This window comes from Pelodiscus sinensis, chromosome 1, assembly GCF_052426305.1.
Source record: "Pelodiscus sinensis isolate ZL-2025 chromosome 1, ASM5242630v1, whole genome shotgun sequence".
Lineage (NCBI taxonomy): Eukaryota > Metazoa > Chordata > Testudines > Trionychidae > Pelodiscus > Pelodiscus sinensis.
In genome coordinates this window covers 298,491,636-298,507,644 of record NC_143052.1, presented here as the reverse complement: position 1 = coordinate 298,507,644, position 16,009 = coordinate 298,491,636, and the positions used below count along the sequence as shown (strand labels likewise).

Below are 16,009 nucleotides of genomic sequence, written 5' to 3'. Positions count from 1 at the left end.
CAAGACCACAGCGCTCTTGGGGAGGCGGGTCGCCGCTGCGGGACTGAGCTATAATCCCTCCCCCCCCCCCCTCAAAGCAGAGCGAGCCGCCCCGCCCTCACACCCGTGGCGGTAGCAGTGCGTGGAGCCGGGAGGGTCACGCTGGCAGGAGCCTCTGGAAGAACCAGGCTGTCCCATACTCCACCCTTGTCCTCAGCTCAGCTGGGCCGCCCTCGCCCACGTCCGAAATGACCCCACGGCCCGACCGCGCACGGACCCCTGAGGGCCCCAGGCCGGGAACAAGCAACGAGGGAACCTCTGCCCCCACCCACGGCGGGGAGAGACTGAGGCTCCCCTGGCAAGCGCCCCGCCTCCCCTCCCCTCCCCTCCCACCAGCTGCGCACGCAGGTCCCGGCCAGCCCCGCCCCTCTTAGCACAACCCTGCCCGGGATACCACGGGGAACTCAGGGGGCGGAGCCTCACAGCGGCAGGACCCCGGGTAGCTGCCCTGCCACTGCCTGACGAGGATCCGCTCCCTGGCGCGCCTGGCCGGGCGCACAGTCTCGCGCTCTTCGCGGCGGTTTTGCGCAGGCGGCGGGGGGGGCAGCTGGCGCGGAGGCAAAGGACCCCGCAGCCGGCCGGCTCCGCGGCGGCTGACGTGTGTCTGGGGGCGGCGGCGGTTCCTGGGCCCGGACCGGATCATGTGAGTGACCTGGGGACCCCCTCCCCCATTCGTGCGTGGTCTCCCCACCGGCGCTAACGCTCTGCTCCTGCCTCCCCAGGTCGAAAGTCACCTTTAAAATCACGCTGACCTCGGACCCGCGGCTGCCCTACAAAGTGTGAGTGACACCCCCGCGTGCCTGGTGCGCATGCGCTGCCCCCCCCCACTTCTCCCCTCGTTCTCACGGGAACGTCACTGCATGGGCCCCTCTGCCCCTCCCCCTCCTCCCAGCACTGCCCCAGCTCTGCCCGTGGGCACCCCCACACCCTATGTCCCCAACCACCCACCCCAGGTGCTGCCCTCCACACTCACCCCTCTCTGCTACCAACCCCTTGTCCTGCGCAGGTGAACCATCCTCCCATGAGTCCCCCAACTGACCTACCCCCAGGCGCTTATCCCTGTGTGCCACCATAGACGCTGCCCCCTTTATCAGTCTTCTTGTTACCAACCCTGTGCCTTGTTCACCCCCTTTCCCACATCGGCCTTGCAGTCACCTTGCCCATAGTCTCCCAGGATAGTCCCTGCCACACCAGCTGGCACTGCTTCCTCACACCAGCCCTTGCCATTGATCTTCTCTGTCCATGGATACTGCCTCTCAACCCTCAACTCCCACTGCCTTTCCTGTGGGTTCCGGCCCATGGATGTTGCTGGATCAGAAAACCCCAGATTTTAGAGGTGCAAACTCTAACTGGTGTTTTTGTACAGTTTACTAAGGCCATGTTTCCACTACAAAGTTTTATTGATATAAGGCAGATTATGCCAACCTAACTGTGGAGGTGTGGACACTGCAGTGCTGTTGCCTCTTTAAATCACCTGCTACACCAATATGAAATCACCTCAAGGAGAGACCTACAGTGAAGGGAGACATAGTTAGGGCAACACAGCGTCAGTGTAAAAACATGAATGATCATTATAAGTGGCTTCTGGGAAGTATTCCCATAATGCCCCTGTGACTGGTCATCATTTTGAACTGCTGCTTTGCAGCCAGATACACAGGTAACCATTCCTCCCTATAAAAGCCCTGGGAAGTTTTGAATATGGTCTTTCTGTTTGCTTCATGTGGACAGCTCTCCCAGCAACTGGCCAGATGAATGTGGAGCCAGCATGTCTATAAATAATGTATTTAAAAATAAAAATGTCAGGGTTTTTTTGTTTGTTTGGTAGGTTGTTTTTTTTTTTGGTTTTTTTTTTTGGTTTTTTGCAATGTACTACTCTTCTTCATGTGTGTTAGGTCCTGATCTAGCAGAGCATGTAAGTACATGCTTTGCTTAAACTACATGAGTGCTCCCATTGATTTCAGTGGAATTATAATCAATAGCTTTAGAAACATTGGAATTATGATTTTTAGACCAAATAAGAGACTATCTATTAATTCTTCTGTGTTGCAGGTTAAGTGTGCCTGAAAATACACCTTTTACAGCTGTCTTGAAGTTTGCTGCAGAAGAGGTAAGTGTTGAGTTGTTATTGATGTAAACATAGTCACTAGAAAGTTAAATGACAAGACTTATGTAAATTTTGGTGTGAAATTGTAAACAGTTTGTGACTAGATTGAGTCATGTTGAAAGTTTGCTTTTATTGAAAAAGCTAATTGGAATTTCATCAAGGCAATTTATATATAGTAGCAAGTAATATCTGATACAGAATTGATTACCTGGATGTAAAATATGTATGATTTTCATATAGATAGAGTAGGAAATAAACATTAAATTAATAAAAAAAGAGAAAACTGGAGAGCAGTAATGCTGATATTCTAGTAGTGATTGTGGACAACAAAATGTCATTGGCTTTTTTGCTATAACACATTTAAACTGTTGTTTCGGGTTTACTACAGAAATGGTGTGTCTCTACTTGGCTTTTGTGAATCTGCACCTGGACTAATGTGATATTTTGAGCACTTTCTTAAGGGAAGATAGTGATTTGGAGGGATTTCAGAGAACATTAAAATGATTAAGGGGCTAGAGGGATGTGAATTAAAAATAAGAAAAATGTGTATAAGTGACAGATAAGGTGAGTGCACAGCTTATAAGTATTTGAAGGATATAAAAGCCAAGGAAAAGTAGAGAAGAAGGAGAATCCAGAGGTTAGGGTGTCAGTTTAGGATTGTGGAGACTCGGTTTAGTTCTTTGCCCTGCCACGGACTTACTACGTGATTTCAAGAAAGTTACTGATGGCTTGCCACTGTGGGAAGGTTTATGTCAGTATAGAGTAAGATGTGAATTTAGACTAATGGAGTAATACCGCTAGTACTCCGCATGTGGACACTAATTCCTGAATGAGCATTTCTACACAAGAAACTATGTAATTGGATCAGTTTAACTATACTGGTTTCGATTAATCAGCTAATCAACTAGTTGATGGAATTTCTATTGACTACACCATTAGTCAATAAGGGGGGCGCTCACTGTCCCATTGCGCCTCTCCTTTTGAAATGTACAAGAGCCGCCCTTGTACATTTCAAAGGGAAAAGCACAGCAGTCAGACCCCAGAGTGAGGATGCACAGCAGTCAGACCCCAGAGTGAGGATGCCTCTGTCTCCCCTGCTCCCTTTGGAGACAGTGCTGGGGGGAAACAGCTTTTAAGTTGGCTCCTGGTCAACCCCTTGCCACATCCTTTCTGCTAGGAGTAGCCGGGGCGAGGGGGAAGTGATTACTCGACTATCTGATAAGCATATGCTTATTGGGTAGGCACCTAGTCACTTACATCCCTAATACTGGTATAGTCCTATCCATATAACTGGTAAAGCTTTCATGTGTAGTCAAACCCTTTCTCTCTCTCTCTCTCTCTCTCTCTCTCTGACTCAGTTAGATGGCTAAAAATAATAGTGGCTCAGGCTAGCTGTTCAACTACAATCTCAGTTTACTCCTTGGAAAATGTGCTACAGGTTGTACCTCCCTTAACTAGGACTCCCTGGTCCAGCAACATCCTGGACCACGGATGTTCTTGGAACACAGAGCCTAGGAAAAGGGAGGTCTGGTGGCAGGGCAGGATCACGTTAAGGGGCACCAGCAACCTATTGTTTGTGTGGGAGGGAGGGAAATGGGCAACACAGCAGGGAGTTCTGGCCCCAGCACTAGCTGTGGAGCTCCAGCCCCAGTAGAGGCCAGAGATCTCTATCTCCGGCTGTGAAACTGCAGCCCCGGCCCCCCACCCCAGCCGTGGCTGTGCATGGAACCAGACAGCTGCTGAGGTGCTCTGCCCTGGCTGTGCAGCTCCCGCCCCAGTCACAAAGCCAAGCGGCAGTGAAGCTCCGTCCGTGGTTCTCCGCCCCAACAGCAGCAAGGCCAGTAGCATTTAGAAAGCCCCGGGAGGCTCAGGGAGCAGGCTGGAGACCTAACCCAGTGGCAGCACCTTCCAGAAGGGGAGGGACCTTCCCTGGTCTGGCAAATCCCCTTGTTCAGGATCAGTCAGGTCTCACGGCTGCCGTATTAGCGAGGTCCAACCTGTAGAAGAAATAATAATGTACTGGAAGAGGGAATGGACTTGATGACATTTGCAAGTCCATATTAGAAAGGATTTGCAGGTATAGCTGTTCAGGCAGCTGGAGATGCAGTTTAAACTAGTAAAGAGTGCTTTTGCCAGTATAGTTTATACTTGTTCCCCAAATGAAATAACCTATATTGACAAAACAACCTTTTTGATGGTATCACTGCATCCATATTAGAGTTTTGTCAGTTTAGCTATGTTGGTGATGGTTGTGATTTTAATTTTTTTAAATACACCATCCAAAATAGCTATGCTAGCAAAACTTTTACATGTAGACCAGACTTTTATAGGTACTTTCCATTTCTAAGGCTTTTCATGTACATGCTTTAAGCATAGCTCTATTACGAAAGAATTAGTTATTAAATGGTCACATTAAACAAGATATGGTTGCAACTAGCAGATATAGGGCATTTCTATACTATGTATTTTATATACTTTGGATCATGCTCTTTGGAATCAATGGAAGTCTTTCTGTTGACATCAGCGAGCTTTGAATTATCCCCTTTGTGTAGGTTTACAACCTAGAGGGATAATTATAGCTGTTTTCAAGAGGCTTAGAGGGAAAATGAAGAACAATTGTTGTAGTGGGCTCTTTTGTACCCCACATATCATTACTGTTCAGTTATATAAATCCACTTAGCGCATATGAAAGAAAACGTTTTATTTTTTAAAGGTTTTGATATTTTTAGAATTATTTTTTAAAACTATTATACAGTATGACGGCATTTAGCTCTTTCACACGCTGGTACAAGGATCTGTTGAGGGGAGGAGGAAATAGTGAAATGATAACTTAATCTGACTCTCAGTGCTTTTAACGGCACATGGTCCATTTATGGATCCCTATTACAGACACAAAAGCTCTGTTTAAAAACAAGTTACAAAGTCAAGCACTTGAAGGTTAAGAAATGCCTATCCATCCTTAATTTAGCCTGCCTGTGCCTTATGATGCAGTTTTTAACTACTTGGCCAAAGAGTATTTTTTCCACTTGACCGCCTTCCTCATTCAATATACTTTTCTTGTTTTAGAGAGGAATGAGGGTAGTCTAGTAAAGGAGGCTGCTGTTTGTAGGGTCCATGTCTCAATTATTTCTGAAGTTGAAAAGTAATGAATAACTTAGGGAACTATAAGAAGAGGAAAGGTGGTTAAGGCAGTTGGATTCTGTCTCTACTTCTGCCAGAGAGTTCCTGTGTGTTGCTACTATGCAAGTCATTGAACCCAAACCTTTTGAAGGTGGTCACTAATTCTGTGTTTCTCATTCTGCATGTTCAACTTGAGATCTTGTCTGTTTTACAAAAATGCTGATCACTTGGAACTGCAGTTGAATTCCTAGGGAGCTGAGTTTTAGTATATAAAGGGGTGTAAAATGTTAAGTACTTTAAAAAATCAGGTCCTATTGTTCTCAAATTAGGCACCCAAAATTGGTGAGTATTTTTTAGCTTTCTGTCTCTGTTTCTCAGTTCCCTATCTGTAAAATGGACATAATCCGTCCCATCACCTCACAGAGGTGTTTGTAAAGATATATTAATTTTATGAAGCACTGACATACAAGGGTGAAGAGGGCCATAGAAAAATTCATGCAGATTTCTTCAGAGCAGGATTTGAATATTGCACATTTCATGAGGTATGTGGCCACATATTACATAAAAAGAGATTAATATAACGTGTTGAATAGCTATTAACTTGAGCACTGTCCATACAGTGCATTGAATGAGACAGAGGTCCTATGTTAAAAAGAGTGTATGATCATGTAATAAAAGGCTATACAAGAATGTGTATGCGAAAGAGGGCTCAATTAATGTTGCAATGGAAACTGAATTGAGGTATTTTCCTAACTGTTGAGTCTTGACTTGAGTGTAGTCTGAATAATGTTTTTAAGTATAGTTTGTGTGTGTAATTTCCTAGTTTTTTAAACAAGCAAACTGAGCAAACATAAATTCCATCATATGGACGCTAGGGATGTTAGATATTGGGTAATTGAATAATCGTGTAACCACATGAAATCTTAGCAGTTACATGACTATTCAATAATCCCTAGGGGTGGTGCTGGGAGCCAGTGTGCTCCCAGCCCCACTCCCAGGGAGCCTCCTGCCACTCCATGCTGCTGGCAGCAATGCGGGATGGCAGGTGGGAGCGAGTTTAAAAACAAGCTCCCCATGCAGACTGATACAGAGGCAGCAGCATAGGGTGGCAGCAGCCCCTGTTTGTGGGAGGGTCTGATCCCACTGTGAACAGAGGCTTCTTCACAGTGGTCTTCTCCCCCCTTCGCCCTCCCCCCCGCCAGGGATATAATTATATATAAATAATTATATTTCATACGGGCTTAAATCATTGAAATTACAACACAGCTTTATTCATTGTAGTATTTTCCACTTTTTCTGTCTTTCAAATTAATTTGTCATGCATTTGTTTCCTTTAGTTCAAAGTTCCTGCAGCAACAAGTGCCATTATAACAAATGGTAAGAATATAGTTTTTTATATTATGGATTGAGTTAAACTATATTTCAGAGAAATATAAGTAGGTTTTCTCTATAACCCAACCAGCATATAAACTGATGAGCTTCAATGGTAATGTGTCACTGTTATACGTAACGCTGGTGCATGGAGTTTTTCCATTGGTATTTTATTGCTATTTGAAGGGTTTTTATTCTACAGCATATCTCATGCTTCACTATGCTGAAATTTTTATCACCAGCTAAAAGTAATAAAGCTGACTAGTTATCATTGATAGCAATTGATAAAGACTGATATTTAAAAATTATTATAGTATATTGTTTAGAACGTTGAATATTTTGCATTCATTTTAATGATGTAAGTTTACACTACTAGATACTCGGATCTGTTTTTGTTTTAGCCTCCAAAATAAATATTTGGTGTTTTACTTTTTCTTAGATGGAATAGGAATAAACCCTGCACAAACAGCGGGTAAGTATTTACTTAAAAAAAAAAAAAAAAAAAAACTGAAAAATGTTTATTCCGTTATGATGTACTGCAGTGAGTGACTTATGTAGTGCATCACAGTTTTTACAGTTTTTCAAATAGAGATCTAGAAATACTAAACGATGGTGAAAACTGCATTCAAACATTGTGAATAACAGACAATTACTGCTCAGTATTTTATTTATTTAGCTCTTTGAAACAATATCAGGTGCCTAGCTAATATTCCAGGGCCCTCTAATAAATACTTAATGTGATAAAGATAAAAAAATAGAAACTCCATAATATATCATACTTAAGTAACCATGCAGGAAGAAAAACTCTTGACTTCTGTAAGTCACTCAGCAATATTTACCATTTCAGAAGTTGTGCCCTGAAAGTCTACTGATTTAAAGCTATTTTGGACTGGGTTATGGAAACATACTGAAGGAAGGTGATCTTTCACAGATTTCCTTGCAGTAGGGATGTAATCATGTAGTTGATTAACTGATAAGCAGAAGCCAGTACATTTTTTAGCAGGCTAGCCAGCAGCCTGGCTCAGTCCTGGCTTGTGCATGGTCTGTGACCTACTCCCGCTGCAAGTCTGCATTTAAAGTGTATTAGGAACCAGATGGGCAGGCAGCCTGGTTCAATTCCGGCTTGTGCTGGGTCTGGGAGCTCAGATACCACCTGCAGAGGGGCTGCTGCCACCCCACACTGCTGCTTCTGTATCAGAGGCAGCAGTGCGGGGCAACAGCCAATCTGTCCATGAGAGGAGCAGGGTTTCAAACTGGCTCCCCTCATGAACCAGCTCCCACCTGGCACCCTGCACTGCTTCCTCTGATAGAGAGGCAGCAGCGCAGGGTGGCAGGGGGCTCCTCAGGAGCAGGGCTGGAGTGCACTGGCTGCCAGCCCCACCCCCTGGCAACTATAGAATAGCTAAGTAACAAATAAGAATTCATGAGGTTACTCGAGTATTCTGTTAACTGATAATTAACATCCCTGGATTCAGGAAACTTTTCTTAGCTCAGCTGTCGAGATGTGCCAAAGAGAAAGGTGATTGCTTAAATAGGAAGGTTTGAAATCATCTTAAAATCAGCACCTTAAACTGCACCAAGAAACACACAGGCAGCCAGTGCAGATTTTGGAGCCCTGATTAGGTATGCATAGAAAGACACTCCATCTACAAACCAGGCTGCTATATTCTTTCCTAGCTTACCATCAAAATAAATTTAAAGTGTTACTTTAAGAGAACATTGCAATAGTCTAGTCTCCAAATCACAAAAGAACAAACTTTGTTAGCAAGTTCCACTTTGGAAAGAAATTGTCAAATTCTTCTAGCCAGACACAAATCATGAAAGTGGTCTTAACTACTGCTGAACAATGATCATCCAAGGATTAAGTTGGAATCTAAGAAGACTTCCACATGGCGGATATGCACCTTCAGTAGATAAATGTATGTGACTTTGCCTGATCTTCTCATCGCTTTTCCCAGCCTATAAATGCTGCCATCTACTTGTCTGGATTGAGCCTCAGCCAGATCTAATTCTTCTGTGCCCCAGTCTCTACCAGATATTGGGGAAGACACACCTACATTCTGTTGGGATCAAAAGAGAGAAAAATGAAGCTGGGCATTTTCAACATACTGAAGATACAGCGACTCTTTTCCACTAAGGCCCCAGTCCCATAAAGTGCTTAAATCCTTTGTTGAATCAGGGTCTAATCCATTAACATCACATATATTCACTGAATGAGAGAGAGGAGAGATTAATAACAAACTTTTCAGCTTGGAAAAGAGACGACTAAGGAGGAATATCATAGAAGTCTATAAAGTCTTGACTGGTATGGAGAAAATAAATAAGTTTTAATTACTCCTTACTATACCAAATGAAATGAATAAGAAGAAGATATAAATACATCAAAAGGAAGTATTTCTTCACACAATGCACAGTCAACCTCTGGAACTCTTCAAAGAGGATTTTGTGAAAGCCAAGATTACAAGTTTTTAAAAAGAGCTACTTCATGGAGGTTAGGTCCATAAGTGGCTATTAGCCAGCTTGGGCAGGGATGCAGTTCCTAGTTTCTGATAAAAGCTGGGAATGGGCAATGGGATAATTACTTGATAATTACCTGCTTTGTTCATTCCCTCTAGGCCATCTGGCATTGGTCACTGTTGGAAAATAGGATGCTGAACTATTTGGACTTTTGGTCTGACCAGTATAGCAGTTCTTATTAGTTCAAGATAAAATCTTACAGAATCTAAGGCAGCTGATAAATCTGATAATGCAGTGTGGATACTTGAACTTCATCCATCACTGCTAGTGAGTCATCTTGCAATGTTACAAGACCAATACCATAACTCACTGGTGTGCAACCTTTTTTCAACCATGACCTCCATATTTTATTGTACTCGTGTCGCGACCCCCAAGGTAATTTGAGCGGCGCTGCATTAGATCCGGACAACCAGGTGCTGGGCCCGGCCATTGCTAGTTGCATGGCGTGGCACTTAGATCCGGATGGCCGGGGCTTATGCCTACCGCTATGGCGACCTCCCCCAGGAAGACATCTGCAGCCCCCTTGGGGGTCGTGACCCACGGGTTGTGCACCACTGCCATAACTGACAAGGGTCAAAATAAATCAGATATTTAGGCATAGAGAGTTCTCACCACTGTTTTTACATGAATCATAACTGCAAAAGGAAGATTAAATATAGGGTGATTAGAAACCAGATTATCAGTGTCAGGTGATGGTTTCTTAAATATGCATTGATGCTGCTAAGTGATGCTATCACATTGCCATTTAGTCTGTTAAAGTCTTTACCAGCACTGGCTCGGTGCATTTATTAATATTTGGTCTCCCATGCTTCAGTTGTCCTGGGTAATATGTAAACTTAGATGACTATAATAAAGCTGATCAACAGTAGACAAGGCATCACGTACTAGGGATATTAAAATGCGTTTAATTAACCACGTAACCGCTGAAAATTTTAATGGTTGCATGGAGGGTGGCAGGCAACTACCCTGAATCTAGTGTTTGTGGGGAGTCAACTTTTAAGCCGGCTCCCTGCACATACTGGTTCCTGTCTGCCGCCCTGTGCTGCTGCCTTTGATATAGAGGCAGTGGGGCAGCAAGCAGCTCCCCAGGAGCAAGTGTGCACCCACATGTACTGAGAGCCTATGTGTAACCGTGAACATTAACCGATGAGCTCAGGCTCATAAATACTTACTGTGATAAAGAAAAATAAATAGAAACTGAACCTAGGTTCATTGGTTAACCATGTACACTTTCATATCTCTATCTTGTACATACCTGTTAATCAGTATAGTACTAATGTTTTTGATACGTTTATTTAAAATGCTTTTGGTTCTTTAAAATCTCCTTTGAGAGAGCAATTATTTCAGTCTTTAAAAACCGCAGAATATGAAGATCTATTGTAAAAATCTAATTTTATCCCTTTGGGTCATAGACTGTCCTTCCGTGCATTTCCTTGTCTCCCAATCCTAACAAAAATAATGAAGAAGTGAGCTGTGCCCACAAAAGCTCATGATACCATCTACATGTTTTGTTAGTCTTTAAAGTGCTACCAGACTATTTGTTGTTTTTTAAGTTTATCCTGTACAGACTAATTCAGCTACCCCTCTAAAGCTTTCAACAATAATGTACTTCTAATATATAATACCTCCTCCACATTAACTCTGTGCTACCTCCATTTTGGGAGACGGAGGTAGAAAGATGCAGAGCAGGAGTTAGTGATCCAACCAACATAACTACCATACAGATTTCTATTTTACACATGCTGTGACTTTATAAAGAATACATTGAGGCATTTAATGGTTGAGGCAGTGAGGGAAGTGCAAGAATGAGTGATGTGTGCATGGGAGCAAATGTGGGTCTGTTTAAATAACATTTGTATAGCTTTTGTAAGATGCAAAGTGGCACAAGCACATTTCATCCAGATTAGCAGATTTAGTCCTAAGAGTATCAGATTTGTTATTCAAGCCCTAATGTGTGTTGTATATAAACTACTTTATTTTCTTGTTTCCTTTGGTTTTCTGACTAGCATAAAATAATTGCAATAACCATATAAAATCTTACGGGGTTTTTTTGTGCTTCAAAACTATATGCTTCTGGCAAACCTTTTAAAATATATGCTTGTGGCAGAACACTTTAAGTATGTGGATCTGGACAAATAGAATGTTTAACATCACAGCCACTGTGCTTAAAGGGTCCCTTAGTTTTAATTCAAGGGAAAAGGGTCCACTGTAATGATAACTTGAACAAGTGTTAAAGAACAAGCACTTAGCAGAAGTGAGGTTGAAGCATCTGGGAGAGGACTTATTATAGGTATGTTTTCACATAAAAGCAGCAAGAGATAAGTGCTTTAAATACTTGTCATATGTAGGTAGATTTTTGGGAGGAATGGAATTGAAAATTGTATGGGAAGTATTTCCTAAAATACTTTAATTTTTTTTAAATGGCTTTCTTTCTCTGAAAAGCCTGTCACTATCAGCTCTCCATTTAAGTATTGTTGCAGAGCCGCAGCAGGGGTAGCTCCCGGGACATGGCACGAGCTGGGACTGAGCCAGATTGCTGGCCAGCACTCTAAAAACTTACTGGCAGAGCTGCTGGAGTGGAGGGTGCGGGACGGGGAGAGGGAATGCGTGTAGTTAATAGCATTAACCGATAAGCTTTTGTTTATCGGTTAATCATTTAACCGAATATGCTATAACATCCGTACCAAGTACCAGCTCCAAAGCTCCCATTGGGATCTGCAAGGGTGACACCTGCAGGTAGGGGCAGCATGCAGAGCTGCCTGGCCACATTTCTTCCTAGGAGCTAGAACAGTGGTCTCCAACCTTTTTACACCCAAGATCACTTTTTAAGTCTCAGAACAGGCGAAGATCTACTGCCCCGCCTACATTACATGAGGAAATCTAATGTAAATGTACTGCGCAGGTGCGCAGTTCAAAGAGGGCTCAAGAGCTACTCTTAGAGCCCCTGAGATCTACTGGTAGATCGCGATCTACTGGTTGGTGACCACAGAGCTAGAAGAATATGCTGGTTGCTTCTCAGGAGCCTCATAAAGTAAGCACCACCTGGAACACCCACACACCATACCATACCAGTGAAAATGAGAGAGAGAGAGAGAGAGAGAGAGTGGGAAAGAGTGAGCAAGGAAGCAGGGAGAGGGAAAGGATGTTCGGTTTTGTGCTGTCAGAAAGGTGGTAGCCCTAAGTGATAAAAAGGTCAAAATAATTAAAAGAGTTTTGTAATTAAAACAAAGAATTACAAGCGCAAAAAATTCAGAGTTATGGTTCTATCCAATAACTAAATATGGTTCTAAATCCAAACATGCTAGAGTATGGAAATGCACATGTATCAAATCCAGAAACGCTTTTCTGCTGTATAGTTCTATTAAATTGCCATATGATTATGAAAAACTAAACTGACTTTTAAGGCATGTTAGGATGTTTTCATATTTTTTCCCCTTGGTAATGTCAGAACACTCAAAGCTAAATTCTTTGGGTGCCTTAACTGTCCAATCACAAATTGTTTGTCCACCCTTACTGTACTTAATTAAAAAGAAAATGTTTTCAAAGAAAGTGACCCGTTTTGCATGTTTGAAGTAATGTAAGCACATACAAATACTCAGAATTCTTGAGAGAAATGTTAATGATGGGTGGAAATGAATGTTAATGTCTGAATAATTACAGGTGTTGCAATGATCATCATAGCAATGTTTACACTAGTTTAATAACTAAGTGATGTATGATTGCACATCTCATTTGACAGTTCAGATATAACAAAATTATTTATGGAAAAGGAGAAAATGAAAATGTTTATGGTTCAGTAATGTACTGTGGAGGTAGAAAATATTTTATTTAAAACAAGTCCTGTTAGAGTAGTAATAAAATGGAGGGGGAGGGGTCTTTGGAAACTTTGTTTAATTTTTGAGACAGCCAGCTAAACTATTCTGCCTGAGTTATAGTGTTAAAAGCTCACTACTGTGCACAATATATGGAATGAAAAAAACAGACACAGCAGGCTTTACATTGTTCTGGGAGGCCTTGAAAGCATATTGTATTTGCAATATCTTTGCTTTTTATTCTTCCCTTGATTTTTGTTGTTGTTTTTCATGTTTAAAATCATGATGAAATAGTTAATTTATATTATCTAATGAGCTTAATATGTAACCTTGTGCGCAGCATTTTTGTTTTAAATTGCAGTGTCCATTAGACTATGCATATATGGAGGAAGTGGAAAATATGAAGCATACAGTCAGTTTCTCATGCATAAGAGACATGTTGACTGCCTATTTGAAAACTGAAACTTGATTTTATTATTCCTAAGATCTTATACTTTTCAGTAATTGTTTTCTTTGAAGAGCTCTTATTGATAACACATACCTGTATTTAACTTATAGGTGACCATCTTTCTCTTTTTTTCTTTAGGAAATGTTTTCCTAAAGCATGGTTCAGAACTAAGGATTATTCCCAGAGATCGTGTTGGGAGCTGTTAATATCTACTGAAAGGTTTCGGAACAAGTGAAATCTACGTGCTAAAGAATAATATTTATTTTGGAATTCTACATTACAACTAATTAATCAGCTTGTTTTACTGTTTTTTTTCAGTGACTTCCTGGGATTAAAAATTAATTAAAACAATTTTCATTTTCTTTCCCTGTAAACAAATCAGAAGCTGACCTGGACCTTTGTCTACTAACAGAATAATGGCCTAATGGAATTCTGTGTTCTTGAAAGCAGGATGTACCTCTTTCTTTTTAGCTACAGAACCTCTTAGGAAATGTTATTGAAAATAAAAGGGAAAAACTAATCAGTAGAAACTTAAAACTCTAATTGATAAATGAATGACCGAATCCTGTATTTAGAAGTTCATTTCATCAAAGGAGACACTGTATTTGATTTTTAGAAAAGGAAACTACTAAGAGAAAATGTTTCTGACTGAAAGCTAACAAACGTTAGTGTAGGCCCTGAATCATGTATATTGTCAAACTCAGAGAAAGTTTTCCTCACAGTTAAATTTTTCAGTCCCAGTAGAAGGGGTTTCTTGAAAACTTCAGCCTCCTTTGTTACTGAAATAATTCAGAGAACGTCCAAAAATGTAAATACCTAGTTATAATCATAAGGTCCTGGAAAAAAATTAAAGAAAAATAAATGTACTTCTGTTATCTGAGCTTTTACAAATTTTCACTGATATCAGGTTTTACTTTTTAAATAAAGTACCCTCTACTGAAAGGTATTGTAAAATCATAAATCATGGGAATTCCATGCACCATGTGATGGGGATTTATCAGTTGAAATATACATTCCTTTATCAGACTTTTTCATCACATCATTATGTTCTCTTAGTTTGTTGCTACTGTATGCTACTTGGGAAATAGTTTTGGAATCACATGTTTGTATGTTCAGAAATTAAGCTTTATGTTTATAAATTGTCTGAAGTTAAATTGTAACATCCATCATGGACCTTCACGGGAGTAGCCAGTTTGTCTTGTTTTGACACCGTGATAAGCTGTATCTTCCAGACAGTATGCGTTGTTTCAAACAAATCATTGCATTTTATCTGTTCTCCTACATCTTAATTTCTTGAAGTTACAAAAAAAAATTGAACAATAAACTATAATGCTTCATAAAAACAAGTATTTTTCATGCATGTCTTTATCTCATTCAGTAATCAGACCCAGAGGGGACTCAGAAGGGTGTGATGGTGGCTAATGCTATGCAGAAGCCCTTGAGTCCACTTAGTGGAGATGAAGAAAAGTGTATGTAGAGGTCTCCCGTGTATTCACATATGAAGGAGGCATAAAGGCTCCTGCATTTTTTCAGCTCTGTCTTAACTCCTTGTAATGTTTTCCCGTAGCCGAGTAAACAGTGTCTTGGGAGAAAGAGGGAGGAGAAAAAGAATTGACACAACTTGTATTAATTCATGATTTTCCTAATTAGATTGTGGTAATACATTAGAAATTGTACACTTACACCTTGTAATCAATCTAGTCTGAAATTCATTTTAAACAAATAGATCCCTATTACAGTAAATTTTATAGTATGTTGATTTAAAGTGCAAAGTGCATCATCTCATTAATCTATTTCCACAATATAATTAGAATGAACAGAATTAATTGCTTTTAATTTTTGTCCTGAGGATGGTTTGGCCAGATAGCTGAAAAACACTTGACATCAGAGCACAGAAAACAATCATACAGACTTTATCTAATTAAGAAGTTTTCTTGTCTGTACAAAGTGTGATACATTTTAAAGACTATCAAATTCCAGGGTCACTTGAAAATCTTCAGGATCTTTTTATGCATAATATAAAGGGGACTAAATAGAAAAATAATTGCAAATGATATAAACCATGTATTTTATTACATATACACACAAGTAATACCTTGACTACTTTAATAAACCAGTTTGACACATTTCAAATTATGAACATGAAAATTGAGTAAATATTGTAAAAATGAATTCAGTAACTAGAAACAATGAATGATCATTTTGCATGTGTGTATTGTTGCAGTACGTTCTTTCAATCCTGGGCATAATTCTCCTTGTCATTAAAGAAAACAATATATTTTGCTTCAGTAGTAAAAGGCTTGTTGGACTCTTTGTGGGTACGCACACTGATTTGATGTGATTTTCTATTTCGTTATAACCAATGGTATTTGGCACTAGGTATGAGTGAGGGGAGAAAAATATACAAGAACACATTTCCAAGGATTCAGCATTCATAGCTGAGGTGAGATTTTTTAAAAAAGAAACTCAGTATGCAGCTCAGCATCCAAAGTGGTGTACTCTTTTGGAATCTGGCTACTTATGGGAGTTGAGTTCCTCATAAAATCTTGCTTTCATGGGTGTTGAGCTCTTTTTTTAAAATCTTGCTGAAGTACTCTG

At 40.8% G+C, this 16,009-nt stretch overlaps 1 protein-coding gene across 1 annotated transcript; it reads left to right on the top strand.

Annotated features, from left to right (window-relative positions):
- Positions 1-462: 462 nt before the first annotated feature.
- On the top strand, positions 463-14,757 carry UFM1 (ubiquitin fold modifier 1). Its single transcript, XM_075919122.2, has 6 exons — positions 463-682; positions 762-818; positions 2,089-2,146; positions 6,601-6,640; positions 7,074-7,106; positions 13,550-14,757. Coding segments are annotated over exons 1-6 (258 nt in total). The 5' UTR covers positions 463-680; the 3' UTR covers positions 13,618-14,757.
- Positions 14,758-16,009: the final 1,252 nt, after the last annotated feature.